This window comes from Leptinotarsa decemlineata, unplaced genomic scaffold, assembly GCF_025532065.1.
Source record: "Leptinotarsa decemlineata unplaced genomic scaffold, Ldec_3_MD MMD2_tig00000505_RagTag_RagTag, whole genome shotgun sequence".
NCBI classification, from domain to species: domain Eukaryota; kingdom Metazoa; phylum Arthropoda; class Insecta; order Coleoptera; family Chrysomelidae; genus Leptinotarsa; species Leptinotarsa decemlineata.
Window position 1 is genome coordinate 18,486,789 of NW_027412549.1, and position 17,815 is coordinate 18,504,603.

Below are 17,815 nucleotides of genomic sequence, written 5' to 3' on the forward strand. Positions count from 1 at the left end.
ATAAGTAGTACCGAACTAGTGGAAGCATATAAATTATTTGCAAAGAGAATGGACTTGAATTTGAGAAACAAAAAACCTCTAATTCATCGTCTTATCGACTCCGACTCTGACATCAGCGATCTGGACAGCGACGATATTATGTCGGGCGAAAAAAGCCAAGCGGCAAAGGTCCCAAAAGAGAGGAAAAAAGAGCCAGAAACGGCTCAACAAATCAAACAGTTAAAACCCGGTTTTTCCCAGACTAAATGGACCAATAAGCCAAAATCAAATAAAACTACACCCACCTTATCACAAAAGCCGGGCGTGGCACTGGAATATCAAATTCAAAAGCCCACTCAGAAAACTGAGTCAGCAAATATAGAGGAAACAGAAGTCCCATCACCTGACTCAATGGAAGTAGGCGACGAAGAACTAGTAACAGACGCCTCGAAAAATGACCGGGCAGAAACACGCATAAAAGCGGATAAGCCTCCACCCATAACTATCCGCGCAAAAGAAAAGTGGAAAGCTTTTAACACGATTGCTGCTGCGCAAAACATCTCCATATTGCGGGAGGTGAACACAACAGATGGAATTGAAGTCCACCTTAAAAATACAGATGATTATAAAATAATTACTCGGATCTCCGATCAAGAGAAAATACCCTACCACACCTATATAATGAAAAGCGAAAAACCACTCAGAGTAGTTTTTCGCGGGGACCCGTAATCCATAGAGAGTTACGACATCAAGACTGAACTCCAAGGCAAAGGATTTAAGATCCTTTCCATAGCCCGTCTGAGTAAAGCTAACAAAAGGTACCGATACCGTTCGTGCTTGTTTTAGTTCCAAGGAGCCAAAACAAAATATATGAGATCACCGAAATTTAAAACGTGCGTGTAAGCACCGAAACACAGAAGCCGAGAAACCGAGCAGGGCAATGTTACAGATGCCAAAAGTTCGGTCACACGCAACGTAACTGTAAAGCAGTTCCAGCCTGCGTTAGATGTGCCGGACGGCACATGACCAAGGAATGCAAAAGACCTAAAAACTCGCCCTTGCGATGCTTTAACTGCAAGGGAGAGCACCCAGCGAGCTTCCATGCGTGCCCAGAACGCCCTGAAAATAAAAAGGGCCTCAGATAGGCCGAACGAAAACAGACAGACCACAAACCCAAGGCCTGTCGGAAGAAACTCAATCAGGAGCGACGTCTCCTATGAGAGGGCCGTCTCATCGTTAGAGAACGCCTGTCTCCCAACGGCCTTAGGGCAGCTGCAGGCGCTTCTAGTGAAGTTTCAGGTACTGCAATCCATGCTTGCCGGAAAATAAAACAAGAAACAGGTGCCTAAACGGCCGCAAAGCCAAAGAAGTACGCTGCGACTTCTACACACAGGACAAAGAGCCAAAAGAAGTCGATAGAGGGCCATGCAATCCCTTGCCGCCCCGCCACAGGAACCTAAGAAAAACTCAAACAGCCGAAAGGATAAGGGGCCCTAGGCCCATGAATCTGACTTAAACAAGATAACGAAGAGAGCATCGATAAGGCGCATGATTTCGCTATAGAAGCGATGTTGTTAACTTTCCCAGTCTGAAGACATGTTAATTTTCCAAAATTATTCTGTTAGTATCAAGAAAACATGACAGGCGGTCTAAAAGTGAGTATTCAAAAGTTATTGAAAATATACAGTGTGACACTTAAAATGAAGACGCTCCAGTATTTCAGTCATTTTTGAAAGCAGATATTTGATTTTTCCTACAGGCGCACTTGAATATAAAAATTTTCAAAAAAAAAACGAATTTTGCATTGAAATTCGGTTTGAAGGGTCAAAATAGATTTCTAAGCAACTTATTCAAATAACTTACTTCGGTATCATAGTTAGAAATTATGTCACGATTTTCCTTATTATGGATGGGAAGAACTTTACCCACCTTTATCATACTTGGAAATTTCCCTTTTTAATAATGAGAGCTGGTATTTCATCAAAACCAGACGATTTTAAATTTTTCAAACAAGATATCAATCATTCGTATAATTCGACATTTTTATCAAAACAATAACCTTTATCAAAACACTATTTTCGGAAAAGTCTGATCTAAATATTGCCGAACAGGCAGATCATAGTGCAAGGAGCCCCATCTTGTTGAAATATTAACAGATCCTCCCAATAATGGTGGTCATTTTCAATATCAGTGAGAAGGGGATTAATAGTATCTTCCAGAAGCTCCAGATACATTTGTTCAATTGAATTGTCTTCTAAAAACAATGGGCCAACAAAAATTCCAGGCCATATATTTAATTTTTGTGGACGTTGAGTATGCACATCATGAAAAATGTGAGGATTTGAATCTGCCCAATAGCGACAATTATGGCGATTACACTGTGCAATTTAGAAAAAAGAACATTCATCACTGAAGCAAATGTTGAAAACAAAATGTGGATTTTCCACCGCTCGTTCACTAATCAACTCGAATCATCTTCATTCAGTTCTTGCGTTAATATAATATTGTAAGTAGAATTGTACTCGGTAGCTTCATCAATGCAGAATATAATTTGTACTAGAGAAAGGATAACCATGCCAACTGCCGGAGGGTAACACGATGCATTTTGAGGGTTTTTACAATACGCCAAACTAGTTCGTGACACCCCGGAAACAAATGCTAACTTTCTTGTGCTCAGAGTATGGTCACAGTATACAAAATACTGTGGTATGGTCAAGCTCAACATGGCCCAGAATTGCCACTTGTGTCATCTCATTTGTTACTGGTGATTCGATTTGCCGTTTTTTATTTGCTATAGATCCAGTTGTGCGAAATTTTGCAATTAAATCGAAAACATACTGTCGCGACATATTCTTCCCATGTTGTTGATTGAACAGTTCAGCGGCTCTCGCAGCACAACGTCTATTTCCATAGTACAATTCAATTAACTCGACCGTCTCTGCAGTTGTGTAAACCATTGTTTCTTTAGCAACACTTTATGATACTCACTATTAATAATAATGTAGATACCACTTTCAACATAAAAATTAGAAATAGAAACAGCATTTTTAACCATTTCTCAATTGTAATAGTCCTCTTATCAGAGAAGAACTAAAAAATTAACAAAAAAGTGTAAGAAACAAATGAAAGAGTTATAAATACATTCCAACTGAGCAGTGGCGTACAACAATTTGTTGCTATTAACAATATTTATAAAAAGTTAATAATCGGAAAGAACTCTTTTAAATACGTCCAAATTTGAAAATGTACACCATTGTTTAGAGAATTACAAGAACTTTCAAACGATGTGCGTCTCGTCCCCTATTCCCTATTAAAATTCCTAGGGTTGTTCACTCCTCTACTCCGGGGTTGAAGTGACGTCGCTGTAAATGAGGAAAAACTGTCCTCCTCCCAATAAAAATCGACCTCTCTGAGCGTTTTTTCGGATTTGCAAGATTAGTACCCAAAACCTCCATGTCAAGTTTTCGATGGCCCACCCTGTATAAGCTTTCCACCGTCAACGGAAACAAAAAAATATTCAGAAAATTACCTTTGCTGGTTAATTCCTTGACTATGGGTCATAGCGTATTATTCAAGTTGTTGGTGTTAGATATTCTATTTTGATAAAACAAAGTCTTTTTATTTTCTACAAGACAGCGATGTTTGTATTTTGTTTTTGTATTTGACTTGTAGATGGCATTCAATTCAGAAAATTGTTTCGATATCCTGTATAAATTTTTCAAATCAGAGCTTGACATTAATTCTAACTTCTGAATTTTCACATATATACAACATGATAATAATAAAAAAACATTAGTCCTTGATAAATTTTGTTTATTATTTGATATAACTACTGGTTAGTTATATAATACCATAGCATGAGTTCTCTGTTTCAATTCAGTCATATCAAAGTGTCTCTTCTCAAGTAGTCTCGTTTGAAAATAATTTCTCTGTGGAAAGAAATAAGGTTGTTTTCTTCGATTACAAAAATACCTTCTTTGTGTTAAGTTGATGCATCATAACTGAATCTTCAGAAAACTACTACTTTACAAAAATCTAATAAAATATTAGTTCCAAAACTGGAACAATAAATTTTAATTAAAATAATTTCTCGGTGTCTATTAGCCTAGTTATACTAAGATAAGATAAAATATCAAACTGAGAAACTTATGTTTACATTTATTTACATACAAATACAAATTTTTTTTTCAAATACAAAATACCCTGATTAGTATTTTGGATTGATTTTGCCCATCATCGCATTCATTTCATGAATTACACTAAGTAGTACCATGAATATGAAATATATGTTTAACATAGTTTACCGGCACATTGCTGATTTGATTTATTAGTTATGTCAATCAGAAGTAGCATTATATGTAATAATTGCATTCATAGTTATACACTCATATGAGTAAAATTATCAACGCAGTAATACATGATGAACAATCAAATAGGTATATCAATTCAATCTGTCTGAAATTATTCCCCCGAAATTTCTAGAAGTTGATCACATCTTTCTGATTTTACAAATTCTGTATTACACAAAAAAATATTCATTTGAAGCTACTCACGTTTTTTCCAATAACGTTTTTGAGATACTTCCTAAAATTGATATTTGTTTTTCTGAAATTCTTATAAGAAGTCAATAATGAATGATATTGAAGACAATTATTGTACAAAATTATACCTACATTATCAGCAAGAATTATTAAATAGATCAATTAATGGATTCATTTATATTTGTAGTCAGAAAATAATTGATATGTGAAGAAGTACTAGAAATTAAAATATAACTTCAACATGTTATATTATTTTAGTTTCCAATCCAGTTCCAGTTATACAAAATTCATTCAGAATAATATTTAAAATCAGAAAGTTAATTCCGGGGTGGTGTATTGATGATAACAAAGAAACATATTAGGTGATTAAAAATATCATGTATATCTTTTTCATCCATATAAATAGATATGTCCACTTACTGATGAATTAAATATATATTTATAAATCACAAGCATTCAAGTTTATGAAATCAACATTCTTCATTTTTGTATACTGCCTACATATAAAGTGAACGGTTTTCAATATCAATTTTTAAAAATTTTGCGATTTAAAAAAAATTCTCTCCATTGGCCCCCTAAATTTTCTTAGGATACTTAATTGTTCATTTTTCTACGTCTGTCTACGGCCGATACACTTTCTGCCTGAAATCCATTTGAAAGCTCAAATTCAATGCCACGTCTTTTACATATTTGCTGTTAGTTCGATAAATTTAAAGATCGGAATGTAGTAATTGATCGTTATGAGGTTTTTTCAGTGTGAAAGATTTGAATATTTGATTTTAAATTCTCCTATTCTTGAGAAGTGATAAAAATATCTCAAACAGTATTTAGATATTCGTTGCCTATTGAGAAATGAAGAATGTTGATATTTTGAATCATTTCCATTCAAATTTTTCGTTTGAACACTGCAGAAAAACGTAAAAATTACGATTTTGTCTGAATCACCGGTGCTGGTATTCTAGACAAATTATTTTCAGGTCTTGAATCTTTTCTGGGACTTCGGAAAGACATCCGGTCTTGAGTGGTTCTAGCGAATTGCGGTCCTCTATAATCTTCCTCGTCATTTAGCATGTTTAAGCTACCATATTTTTTCAGTAGAGCTTGTAATTCTATTGCTATCATTTCATCGTCGTTAGTTTTCTGTACAGCTTGCAGAACGTCTTGCTTCAGCTTACCTTTGGTGGGAGAAGTGTTTGCAGACGAAGGACGTCTGTCTACTGCCGAAACACTTCTTCTGCCTGAAAACAATTTGAAAGCTTATATTCACTGTCACGAGAAAATGTTCTTTTCCATTGTAATCGTTATGATTGCACTGACCCGTTACTTGATGAAAATTTAAACACTACCCATGTCAATAATTGAACAATTTAATCATTTTTTTTATTCTAGATGCGTTAGCAAAAATTCTTTGATCATTATCATAGATAGTGTTACTGTTAAATTGATAATTTCAAAAGATCGGAATGTAATAATTGATCTTTATAGAATTGTAATGTATTGAGATGAAAATTGTTGGATCCACTCTGTATATGCCATGATTTCTTAATGATATATCTCTAAACAACGATTATTACCATACGATTTAACTAGCTTTCTACGCTGGTGTGATATAAACTTATTGCAATTGAATATAGACAAATGTTACAGATTAACTTTTTTCTGAAATGAAAATACCATAAATAGTCCATACAGAGATATCAACCTGCCTAGGAATCTATGCGACTGTATTTCAAGCGGAAATTTACGCTATTGAATTGTATGCGGAAGTTTGGAAGAATCTAAATAAAAATATTCTCGGACATTCAAGCGGCGTTGGACTTCTGGCAGAATCTTCCAAAATTGGTTAACTCCAAGGCGTTTATTCACCCTTCGAAGTTTGATTTCAAACAGTTGCTGGACTACAGTAGGGATGAACTACGATGTCTAACATGCCTTCTTACAGGTCACTGTCCTTTGAATCATTATATGCAGATACTCGGAGTTTCGGAAGACACTGTGTGTCGTCTCATATTGGTGAAAATGATATCGGACATATTTAACTTGAATACTCTGGCCCATAGAAGATTAGAATCAGATCTTACACTAATTCACATAATAATCAATAAAAGCGTTAATTCCTCGCAACTTTGAATGTGAATAAAAAAAAAACAGAAATACTGAAATCTTCAAAGTACCCTCTTATCATATCAACTATAGCCTGATTGAGTCTATAGGTAGAATTTTGAGACTTGCAAACAGTTACAATGTGAATTTCCAATTTTTTAATTCTTCCATGAAATCATTTAAAAAGATTGTAATTGATTGGGTTATTTTTGCCTTTTTTTTATGTTTTTCTTTCATCTAGCTGATAGTTATAGTACATATGTGTGAATTTGTGAATTATTTTGTGAGAATAAGCAATGCCGTAAATAAATAAGTAAGTAATAAATAAATAAATGATCATTATGTGGGGGTAGCCGAACTTTGTTTTGGCGAGCGGGAATGGAACTTAATACTATTAATCCTATCATGATTTCAACAGAGATAGTTTACAGAAATCAAAATGCAATATCCTCATAAAAATGAAGATATGAAAACCAAGCAGTTTAGGTAAATATGTAGCAAGTTCGGGATCTATTTCATCAATTTGACAATTTTTTTTTCAATTCGCTCTGATCCCTGCTTCGATTTAATTTAAAGCACTATAGAATATATATTTTAGTGCTGCAAGACTAATCAACGAAATTCCAAACGATATATGAAAAATTTCCGACAAATGTAACATAAAAACATGACAACCTTCCTGAAAAATCTAAACATATAAACTACATAAGATACTTACGAGTATTTGTAATGTATTTTCTATATGGTGCTACCGCTGTGAGTACTAACGTCAATAAGCCCTTATAGGTAGTCTACATTTACAAAAAAAAATATTCTTCTTTTCGAACAGATAGAAATATTTTTAATCTTTAATGAAAATATCCAAAACTGGCGTCATAAAAAAATCGAAAGAGCTCAAAAAGGAATGCGAAATTTCTTAAAAGTGGTTGCCTATCATTTTTCTATTCGAAATAATTCAGGAATAATCCCGCTCTGACAAAAATGAAAAATTATGTTCAGCAGAAAATGTTTTCACAAGAATTTTTGTTTCAAAAGAATCTTCATCACGTACATCAATGTCATTACGTACTGTTATCGATGACATGGGTCGTAATTCAATGGATTTATTGAGTGTTTTATCTTGAAATGTTATCTATATTTGGTGCTGAAGAGGCAATAAGACAAGTTTCCTATTCCGAAAATCGGATGTCCACTATAGAAGATGTCAGTGCTCCGCGTAAGTGAAATTTTACCTCTTTTACTTACTATATTGTGTAGGAATCCTGTGAATGATATCTGGTCCAATTCCATAACGAGTGTTTGGAGTACAAACTGAATAGGAAAATGTGTTTTTTGTATAATTCAATGTTCATATAAAAGTAGTTGTTTCGAAAATATTTTTTCTTTCATGTAAATCAATGTTTAAATGGAAGTAGCTGTTTCGAGATGGTTTTTTTCAGTTTGTGTCTGAAAGTTCGTTCGTTGCATGATCTACACATCTTTGTGAAGATTTTATTTTGAAATTAATTGCTTTCTTTCTTTCTCTAGGAGATTCCCACATTTTTTTTGTATAAAGATGGAGAAGTAGAAAGCCAAAACCCTTCTTTCTCAAAAATTGGTCTTTCCTAAAAATATACCCCTCTCAATTTAAATCAAATTCCACTACTTCAAAAATAACGATCTAAAGGGCATAGGTTCGTTTTAGTTATTAAGAAACACACATACCTATTTTATAGAAGTATAGGCAAGAAGTATAACCTAACTTAACTTAACCTAACCTAACCTATGCCGGTGACAGTAAAAGCTATTACTTCAATGCCACCGGCACTGAAGTAGACCGTATCCATGGTGATGATGATTTTAATTTGATGGAAAAAACACATCAATTTCAGGACAAGAATGTCAGTCACAAAACACCATGCATTTTTGATGTTTGTACTAAAAAAATTAAATTCACAATAATTGTTACTGGAGACTGCAAAACACGTTTTTTTTGCATTACCTAAAAACGGGCAGATCATTTTCCAAAACGTGATCAGATCCGAAAGTTTATGTATCACATTATTTACGATCTGAGTGCCTTACCTGTAGAGTTTCTGGCAAAAGGCGATACAAAGGTATCTGGGGCGAGGCTGGCTCTCGTATTTCTGGGGCGACCACTCCAGGTACTGATTTTCGAATCAGGCTTCTTCATCTGAGACATCGCTTTCTTAGCCATATTCTGGACTTCTTTGTTTCGTTCTGCACTGTTGGTACGACTAGATGGCTTTTTTCGAGCGTGGAGAGCCTCTTTCGATTTGAGGAACGACTTTTCTTTTTGTATCCTGTTGGAAGAGTCTGGTGATATGGTTGGAGATTCGAAGAGTTTTTCCATAGATTGGTGGTTCATTTCTGGCCTTGGTTTTCCATCACACTCATAAATTCTTTGTGAAAACTGAGTTTTTCTCAATCCAAATTCGTTGAGATCATCCTCTGTGTATACTTGATGCTCTGGGATGAGAAATAAACATGAGATGAGGATTTTGAAAATTGAAAGTTTGTTTATTTGTATGAAACCATTGAAGTATCACCAGTGGAAAAACATCCCATGAAAAAAAAAAAAAAGTTGCAAAGAAGGAATTGAAGTTGATTATTTTTTTAAGGACAGAACACAAGCACTACAGGAAAATACTTGCGATTCACGTTGAATTTAAATCGCTGGAGATTCAATTTATTTTCAGTGTTTACTATGTAAATCATTCATAATATCTTACTTAAGACAGGATATCATACTGCTCTCACTCCATTGTCAGGAGGTGTTTTTGGTTTGAAATGGTTATCGATTGTTTGAAGTTGTTGATGATGTTTCTCGATGGAAGTCCTAACTTCCATTGTTTAAAAAGTGTGTTGACAGCAGGGCCGTAGCGAAAAGAAAGACAAGGGGGGGAAGGAATCCCAATTTTCCCAACCCCACCAGCACTTTGCCTGCAGAAGTTTTAAGAACTTGGGAAAGATATCGTGATTTTGATCAACGAAATAAGAAGGATGATAATGAAAATTCTAAAGGTACTAATTATTTGAATATGTTATTTGGTTTTTTGAAAATGGAGGTCGAGTCAGAAGAACAGATAAATTTGGCACAAAAAGGATTTGGAAAAGGACACGAGCACAACAAATATCATGCCAGTAAGGATGAATATTTTCTAAAGCAAGGTGAGCCCGAATTATACACAGCAGCTGCTTTGTACGTAGCTAATCCCAAAGATTATCTAAAAGATAAAGGAAATTATTGTTTATTCTGCGATTTGAATTCACATGCAAAGAAGGATTGTTTGAAAGCTCAAAGTCTTTCAATTGATGAAAGAAAATGTAGAATAATGAAAAAACGTGGATTTTTTTCTTGTTTAAAATTGAATCACGTTAGTAAGAATTGTGGAGCTGTAATTATGTGTTTGATATGTTCAAAGAAACATTCTCCCATGGTGGGAGCGAATAGTCAGAATTATAAAGGAACTATTGCGTCGTAATTTGGGAAAATTATCTATAAATTATGAAGAACTCATGAAAATCAAGACGGAGAAAACAATAGCATTTATAATGAAAATGTAACACAGCAAGGAGAAGATAAAGAGGGAGCAAATGAATATGAAAGAAGACACCAAGATACGACGGCTTCATCACAAGTCATAACAAGATCTGGAAGAAGAGTGCAGATACCGAAGCGTTTTGGGTTGGAATAATTTTGCAATTAGATTGCAAAATGGGGGAGAATGTTGGAATTGTTCATGATATTATTTTGATGTTACTATTTTCTCTCCCTATATGAATAATTTTGTTTTCTGATTTGTTTTGTAACTATTGTATCCAGTTGTTCAGTTGTTCAAATATTAATAAAACTTATTACGAGAAAAGTCAAAGTTTGTTTCAAAACTGATGAAATTTTAAGAATCCATCCCATTTACAACACCCGATAGCTCACACCATTGTCCACAACACAAAGTGGCAGGTCTGAACATTCTAGTCATAGACTCATAGAGATCTTCAATCAACTTTTTTCATTCAAAGTAGTTATCGAGCAGGTTTTCAGAATGTTAGGACTCACCTGTATCTTCCGCATCCTCAGCAGAGTTCTGACTGTAAAGGGATGATCGTTGTTTACTCTTATCGTGAATTATGCCCAAACTTCGATATCCTTCATCGGAAACTTCTGATGTGGTATCGCTGTGGTCGGTATCGTTTACATATAGACTAACTTCAGATTTCAACACCTATAAAATAAAAACATGTTTCATTAATATTCTCTCTAATTCCCCACCGAAGATTCTGAATGGTTTACCGTTTCGAATGGAACTCAAGAGAGATTGAGAAAAGCTTGAACGTCTTTTGTTTCAACATCATTTTGGATATCAAGTTTTTGAACTAACATAGGATAAGCTCTCTTGTGAAGTGAATCAGAGAAAAAGTTGTACCCGTTGCAGTTATGAAACTTCTTGGTGCAGGTAGGGACATTCTGATAACACCGATATTATTGGATTTTTGATTGAAATCCTACCGATTTTTTATGTTCTACGACGTCTACATTTGCTCTTAGGCAATATTGTGAGTGTCTTTCATATTGCGGAAGTATTAAAATAAACCATGTGGTACTCCATAACATTCATGTACAGATGCACTACTTCAAGCCATTGTTGAAACAAAAATGGTTTTTATAAAGAACTTGAAAGATATGTTTTTTAAAATTATTTTGATAGTAACAGTATTGATTTTTCTTGTTGAAAAGTATAAAATTGTTCTGAAATATTTTTATACAACAAAGTGAAAGTGTTGAAGTTACTACCCTGCAATGGGGTTAGAATACCCTACTGGAAGGGGAGTCTTCCGTGGAGGTAAAAACCCCCTAATGACGCCCTAATGAGTGTAACTGCACCTTAGAGTCACTGACGGTAAGATACTGAAGTAATCAAAGAACTCAACCCCGAGTATGAACGTCTATCAAAAGACACTAACTGCCCTTCCTCTAACATCAGATCAAGAGCAAAAGTTTTTGCCAGTTCTATGATCTTTTATCCTGTCTTCAAACCTAGGAGGCTAGGTGGTACAGCAAGGAAAGTACTTATCGCCTTCTCAAGAGCAGGATTTATTATGAATCTGCCTTGCACCAAAGTATTTATCAGCAGAAGTAGACTCTGTGACAGGAAAGGAAACAAACTCTCCCTGAACAGGTCAGCAAAGGCTTAAGCTAAAACCAAACTAAGAAAGCTGACCAAAAGATGCCCTCAGATTGGAAGGGTGCTGCGGACGTTTAGGTGAGAATATTGCACCTTGAACATCTAACAACCTCAATGTCGGCCAATCAACTGAAATCTCTTCACTACACCATAATGGCTGCTAGACAGGATGTACCAGAAGATGGTTATTGAAAAATATTGGACTCATATAAAGTACACCAGTATACATTGTTGGTCATCAGAAAATCTCTAGCGAGTAGTATATAATCATGTCGCTGGGTTGAAAATGTATGTTTCACATTACTGTGAGTATTTCTATATTTCTAAACCCATTTCTACTTTCTCAGATCACCACAGAGTGTTTCAACGTAAATGGTTCAAGTATATTTGTAATTTATTAATGAGAACATTTGTGTCGTTATACCATCACATGGAGTGGGACAGATCATAGAAGTGATTCATCGTCTTTTACATGAACAAACCGTGGTATAGGTGCAAGAATTTATATTTATACCACCAGTCACTCTGTTTTCTAGATAGGACTTCATTTATTTCGAAGCAACTCCTCTCACGCTATATCTTTCTTATTTCCGCAGTAAGAGATTATAATCACTTTTGCAATGGATTGCGGAACATCTTCAACAAATGATGAATATTTTCACAAAAATGAACCTTTCCACAATTTCCACACTGTTATATTTTCTGCATCTTAAAGAGCGACCCATTTCCCTATTCGAATCTTTCTCAACTTTTCCGAGTCTTGAACTTCTTCACGTTACCATAAATATCATGCCCCTCTATTGCATCCTCACCAATTTCCACCATTTGATAATAATAATATGCTTTCTAATCATAAGACATAATCTTGTAGATAAAGCTTGGGTAGTAAATACTTAAAAAAAATGCAAAACATACCAAATGAAAATAAAAATAAAAATGTCGCATGAATACAAACTATGTTAAAATGGAGGATATAAAAGATATGCATATATAAAAGAGTAAAAGTCAAGTTTATAAAAGAGTAGACATAAAAAGTAACAACTTAGGCGCTCCCTAATTAAGGGAGATATAAAATTTGAGTATGTCAGCTATCGTAGTAAGCTATCGTTAAAATATTCATCCAAAGTATACTAGTGTCTATCAGTGTCTGCTGTTTCGGGTGTTATAATGGAAAGAGGATGCAGCAAAATTTAATATATGCTCATTTATTAAACACACAAATTCCAGTATAAATAATGCAGTTATCGTTAGAATATTATTTTTTTTGAAGAAGGTTCTACAGGAGCCTCTTGGTTTAAGGTTTCCTATATATCTTATTGCCCTTTTCTGTGAAATGAGTAGACTTTTAAATAAAGTTGGACTGCATGCTTCCCGAAATGGTAGCGTAAGTGAGAATCTATAAGTGCATAGTACGCCATTTTGCAGTGCTGAACCCCAATTCTTTATAAATCACTTTAACCGCATAACAGCCAGAGGAGACTTTGCTAGTGAGTTGTTTAACATGATCTACAAATTTTAAATTCTGGTCAATGAACACTTCTGAAAATTTAGTGTTGTTTTTAGATTCCAGTGATTTGTCCTCCAAAAAAAAGTTCCTTGATCGAGTATATAAATGATATTAAATTTGTTTCAGTTAATTCAAAAGATGAAATGTTTGAATTACACCAATCTTCAGCTTTTTTCAAGTCGGCAGAGATTATTTTGACACAAGTGTTTTAAGACATTCAAAGTATGGTTGTGTCATCTGCAAATGAGGTGAACTTCCCAGAAATAATAAGCTTGGTGAGGTCATTAATATATAATAAGAAAATAATGGGACCTAACACAGAACCTTGAGGAACTCCAGGATTAATTTCCCCCTTTTTTTGTTAAAGTTGAGTTGTTTTGATCATTTGTCTCCGTCCCTTTGAGTAGGAATCGAATCTATTGAGAGTTACTGCTCTGCATCCATAACGTTGGAGCTTTCTCAGCAGTATTTTGTGATCAACGCAGTCAAATGCCTTCGACATGTTACAAAATACTGCGGCAGTCTTTTCACCGACATTTATTTCAGAATAAACATTATTCAGGAATGAGAAAATAGCATCGTGCTTATTTTTATTATTCTGGAAGCCGAATTGATTTTCACTGATGATGTTATACTTATTTATGAATCCAAGTAGTCGTTTTTTAACTAGTTTTTCAATGATTTTTGCGATGGTTGGTATGAGAGATATAGGGCGGATATTAGGTGGATCATCAGAATCTCCGCCCTTATGCGGAATGACCACAGAGGTTTTTAGAAAAAAGGGGAATATGCCTGTTTGGAAGGATAAATTTATCAGTGAAACCAGTATATTTAGGGCACTAGGAGGAAGGTTTTGTATTATTTTGATCGAAATGTTATCGTATCCTGCAGTATTTTTGTTTTTAATATCCATCATGATTTCAATTAATTTATTAATGTTGGTGTCATACAGAGACAGGTTCTCATCCACGCCAAAATTTTTAGGATGCACTAATGGATCATATGGGCTAGCAATATTCTTACTCATATTTTCTGCAGTAGAGCAGTAAAATTCAATTATAGTATCAGGACAGAGTAATGTTACATTTTCGTCTTTTTTCATGACAAAATGAATATGTTGAAATATTTTTTAGAAACGTTTTCAAACAACAAATGTAATATACATGTGTCCAATATTATTGATACCATTGATATGGTCCATGGTATGTGGTATTTTGGTTCGAAAATATTTATTAAATCAATATTTTTTCAGTACTGATTTATTCAACCTGACTCACCTTCGAATCCACTGGAATGTGTATGGAACTAACAACGTTTTTAGGCTTTGCAGCCATCACCGGCAACGACTGCGGGCCATAGTTCTTGTGTTGGGGACTCCGACTGGTAGAGAGTTTCGTGCTAAGATTCGAAGTATAATTAGGAGTAGGACTTCTGGACCGGATCTGGGGGGGAGCAAGTGCCATCCTGGAAAAATTCGGACTGAGAGGCCTCCTGGATGGCGAACGAGACCTCGAACGGTTGAGGGCATTCATCGGTGGACTAAGAGATTGTGGGCCGTTCAGGGCGCCGTTGACATGGGGGGTATGTTCTGGGTATTGTGCCGGTGTTCTGTAAAAACAATCATAATCAGAGGATGATGCAATAAATTTATTAGAAATCGTTTCTTAGAAATTGATTAGGGAAAATATCTACTTGTGTGAATGCCATGAAAATACTTCTTTGTTTGGCATGATGAAAAACTGCTTGCGAGAGATTATTTTTTATCGTTCATTGCACTTACAGGACACAGGAAAAGATTCTGATTTTCACCGTTTAAAAATATTAGTAGATTTGAGAAGATATTACTTCACACGCCATTTCCATTATTGTGATTTTTTAAAAGTTATAGGATTTGATTTTGAAAACTACACAAAAAATTTGAAAAAAATTGATGAAATCTTTATTGGAATCGATAGAACGATCAATATAATTCAATGTTGCAAGGTCAAATTTTGGCACACTCCCTCTAACATATCGACCGGTATTTCACGTATAAATGCTTCAATATTGGCTTTCAGAGCGTCAGTCGTTGCTGGTTTATCCCTGTAGATATGAGCCTTAACATGACCCCACAAGAAATAATCCAAAGGCGTTAAATCACACGATCTAGGCGGTCAATTGAGTGGCCTCAAATGTGAGATAAACTGTTCACCGAAGGCGGCTGTTAATTGGGCCATTGTTTCGCGTGCCGTGTGGCATGTGGTACCGTCTTGTTGAAACCACGTGTCAGGCATCTCTAATTCTTCCATTTTGGCAACAAAAAGTCGTCAATCATCTCGCCATTCACAGTAACGTTCCGGTCATTGTCGTTTTTGAAAAAGTACGGCCCGATGATGCCACTGACCCATAATCCACACCAAACAGTGACTTTTTCGGGATGCATCGGTAGCTCTTGCAATGCTTGTGGCTGGTCTCCACGGCAATTTTGCTTGTTAATGTATCCATTCAACCAGAAATGAGCCTCGTCGCTGAACACAATTTTTCGATGAAAATATGGATATTCCTCCAACTTTGCCAGCGCCTATTCACCAAATGTTAGACGTTGTGGGAGGTCGTGTGGCTTCAATTCTTGCACCAGCTGTATCTTATAAGGTTTTACACCCAAAACATTTGCAATAATTTCAATTTAATTTCAAATTTGTGTGATATCAATTATGATTCCTTAGAATATATTGTTGACACTGCATCTCAGTATTTTATGGAGAATTCTTAATTTTCTGGTATAGTTTTTTTTTTCTATTTTATTTTATTATATTATAATATTCATTCATTTTCTCAAATTGTAACTTTGTAATTATAAGGATCGATAAGATTTTTTCAACATACTTAGTTAACCCTGTAAATGGTTTTCAACTGTTGGGTAAAAAATGCTATTATTATTATTATATAAGAGAATGCTCGCTGGAAAGAAATTTAGTGCCAATGAAGAGGTGATCGTCGAAACTGAGGCCTGTTTTGAGATTAAAGACAAATCGTTCTATAAAAATGGTATCAAAAAATTATATTACCGCTAGAATTGTTGTGTCGCTCTGGTTGGCAACTATATTAAATAATACAAAAAAATTCTATAACAAAAAAACTCTATGTTATCCGACGAGTTTTTAGCCCAACTGTTATGTCATAAATGTTCAATCGGTCATATTACCTGTCATAGTATACATGTGATCCATGTAGATCTGCTGCTCCAGGCTTATTCACGAGTTTGGCGCTTTGGGTCGTCCTATGCTGACTTCGACATCTGCAAGGATCATGTTTGTCTAAGTAATGGGCTAGGGTATCCCAGCCTCCGCCTACTCGCACCATAACGTGATTTCGTAGAATCTGAATTTGTAAAATAAGGTTTCAATTCATTACCTCAACAAAATTTTCATAAATTAAAAAAAAATACCGTCAACAGGCGGTCATATTCCATTCAAGCACCGCACCGGTCACTATTGCAAATGTTAATGTGACTGTTTAATTCAAGTTGAGATCAAGGTTGTCTTTAACATATAATAATAATTATGACAAAATGGTTTGGACTTTCACGGCTGAGGTTTTCAGTGTCATTGCTTTTCGAGTTTGAGAGCCGTGGATTTTTGGAATTTCTTCCTGACGTTTTGCTGGTGCGTTTGCCTAGCTTCATCAGAGGTTTAACCATCATGGCTTGATGTCCGGTGACTACCTTTTAGGCTTCGTAAAGCGTATTTATGCTTTGTCAGGTAATCCGTTGTATATGTACCTGTAGTCGTACCTACACTTGAACCTGAAACATTAACAATCTCGCAGCCTGTTGTCCTGTTCGTTATTCTCGAATTCCTTGAAATGGGGTTCCATATTCGATTGAGGTTCACCGCTTCTTCTTTTCTGTTGAAATTCTCCGTGTGTTTGTGGATCTCTATTGCCTCCCGTACCAGTCGGCTATGGTATCCCTAATTGCCCCCAACCAGTGATATCATAGCCGACTGGTACGGGAGGCAATAGAGATCCACAAACACACGGAGAATTTCAACAGTAACGAACAGGACAACAGGCAGCGAGATTGTTAATGTTTCAGGTTCAAGTGCAGGTACGACTACAGGTACAAGAGCAGGTACGAGTACAGGTACAAATACAGGTACATATATAAATACGCTTTACGAAGCCTAAAAGGTAGTCATCGGACAGCAAGCCATGATGGTTGAACCTCTGAAAAAGCTAGCCACTCGCGCCAGCGAAACGCCAGGAAGAAATTCCAAAAATCCACGGCTTTCAAACTCGAAAAGCAATGACACTGAAATAATAATTAAAATAGAAATGTTAATAATGGACGTTCATAGTGTTATAACAGAAAAGCCTGATATCTGGCAAATTAACACCGCTTTGTACAGCGTCCTCCAATCGCTTTCCAAATTGGAAAGAAGAAATCTTGGCCTTGCGGTTAGGAAGATTGAACGGCGTGTACACAATATGGAGAATAAGATCACTTTGGCGAGACATCA

The 17,815-nt window shown here is 35.3% G+C and overlaps 1 protein-coding gene across 1 annotated transcript in view; it reads right to left on the minus strand.

Annotated features, from left to right (window-relative positions):
- Nucleotides 1-3,775: 3,775 nt before the first annotated feature.
- LOC111501916 (GAS2-like protein pickled eggs) overlaps nucleotides 3,776-17,815 on the minus strand; it is a 125,068-nt gene continuing 111,028 nt past the window's right edge. Inside the window, exons 7-11 of the mRNA XM_074174127.1 lie at nucleotides 16,501-16,676; nucleotides 14,594-14,924; nucleotides 10,684-10,849; nucleotides 8,688-9,092; nucleotides 3,776-5,758 (exon numbers count right to left, since the gene is read on the minus strand). Of these exons, the coding sequence (XP_074030228.1) occupies nucleotides 5,445-5,758; nucleotides 8,688-9,092; nucleotides 10,684-10,849; nucleotides 14,594-14,924; nucleotides 16,501-16,676 (1,392 nt within the window). The 3' untranslated portion in view covers nucleotides 3,776-5,444. The remainder of the gene's footprint in view (nucleotides 5,759-8,687; nucleotides 9,093-10,683; nucleotides 10,850-14,593; nucleotides 14,925-16,500; nucleotides 16,677-17,815) is intronic.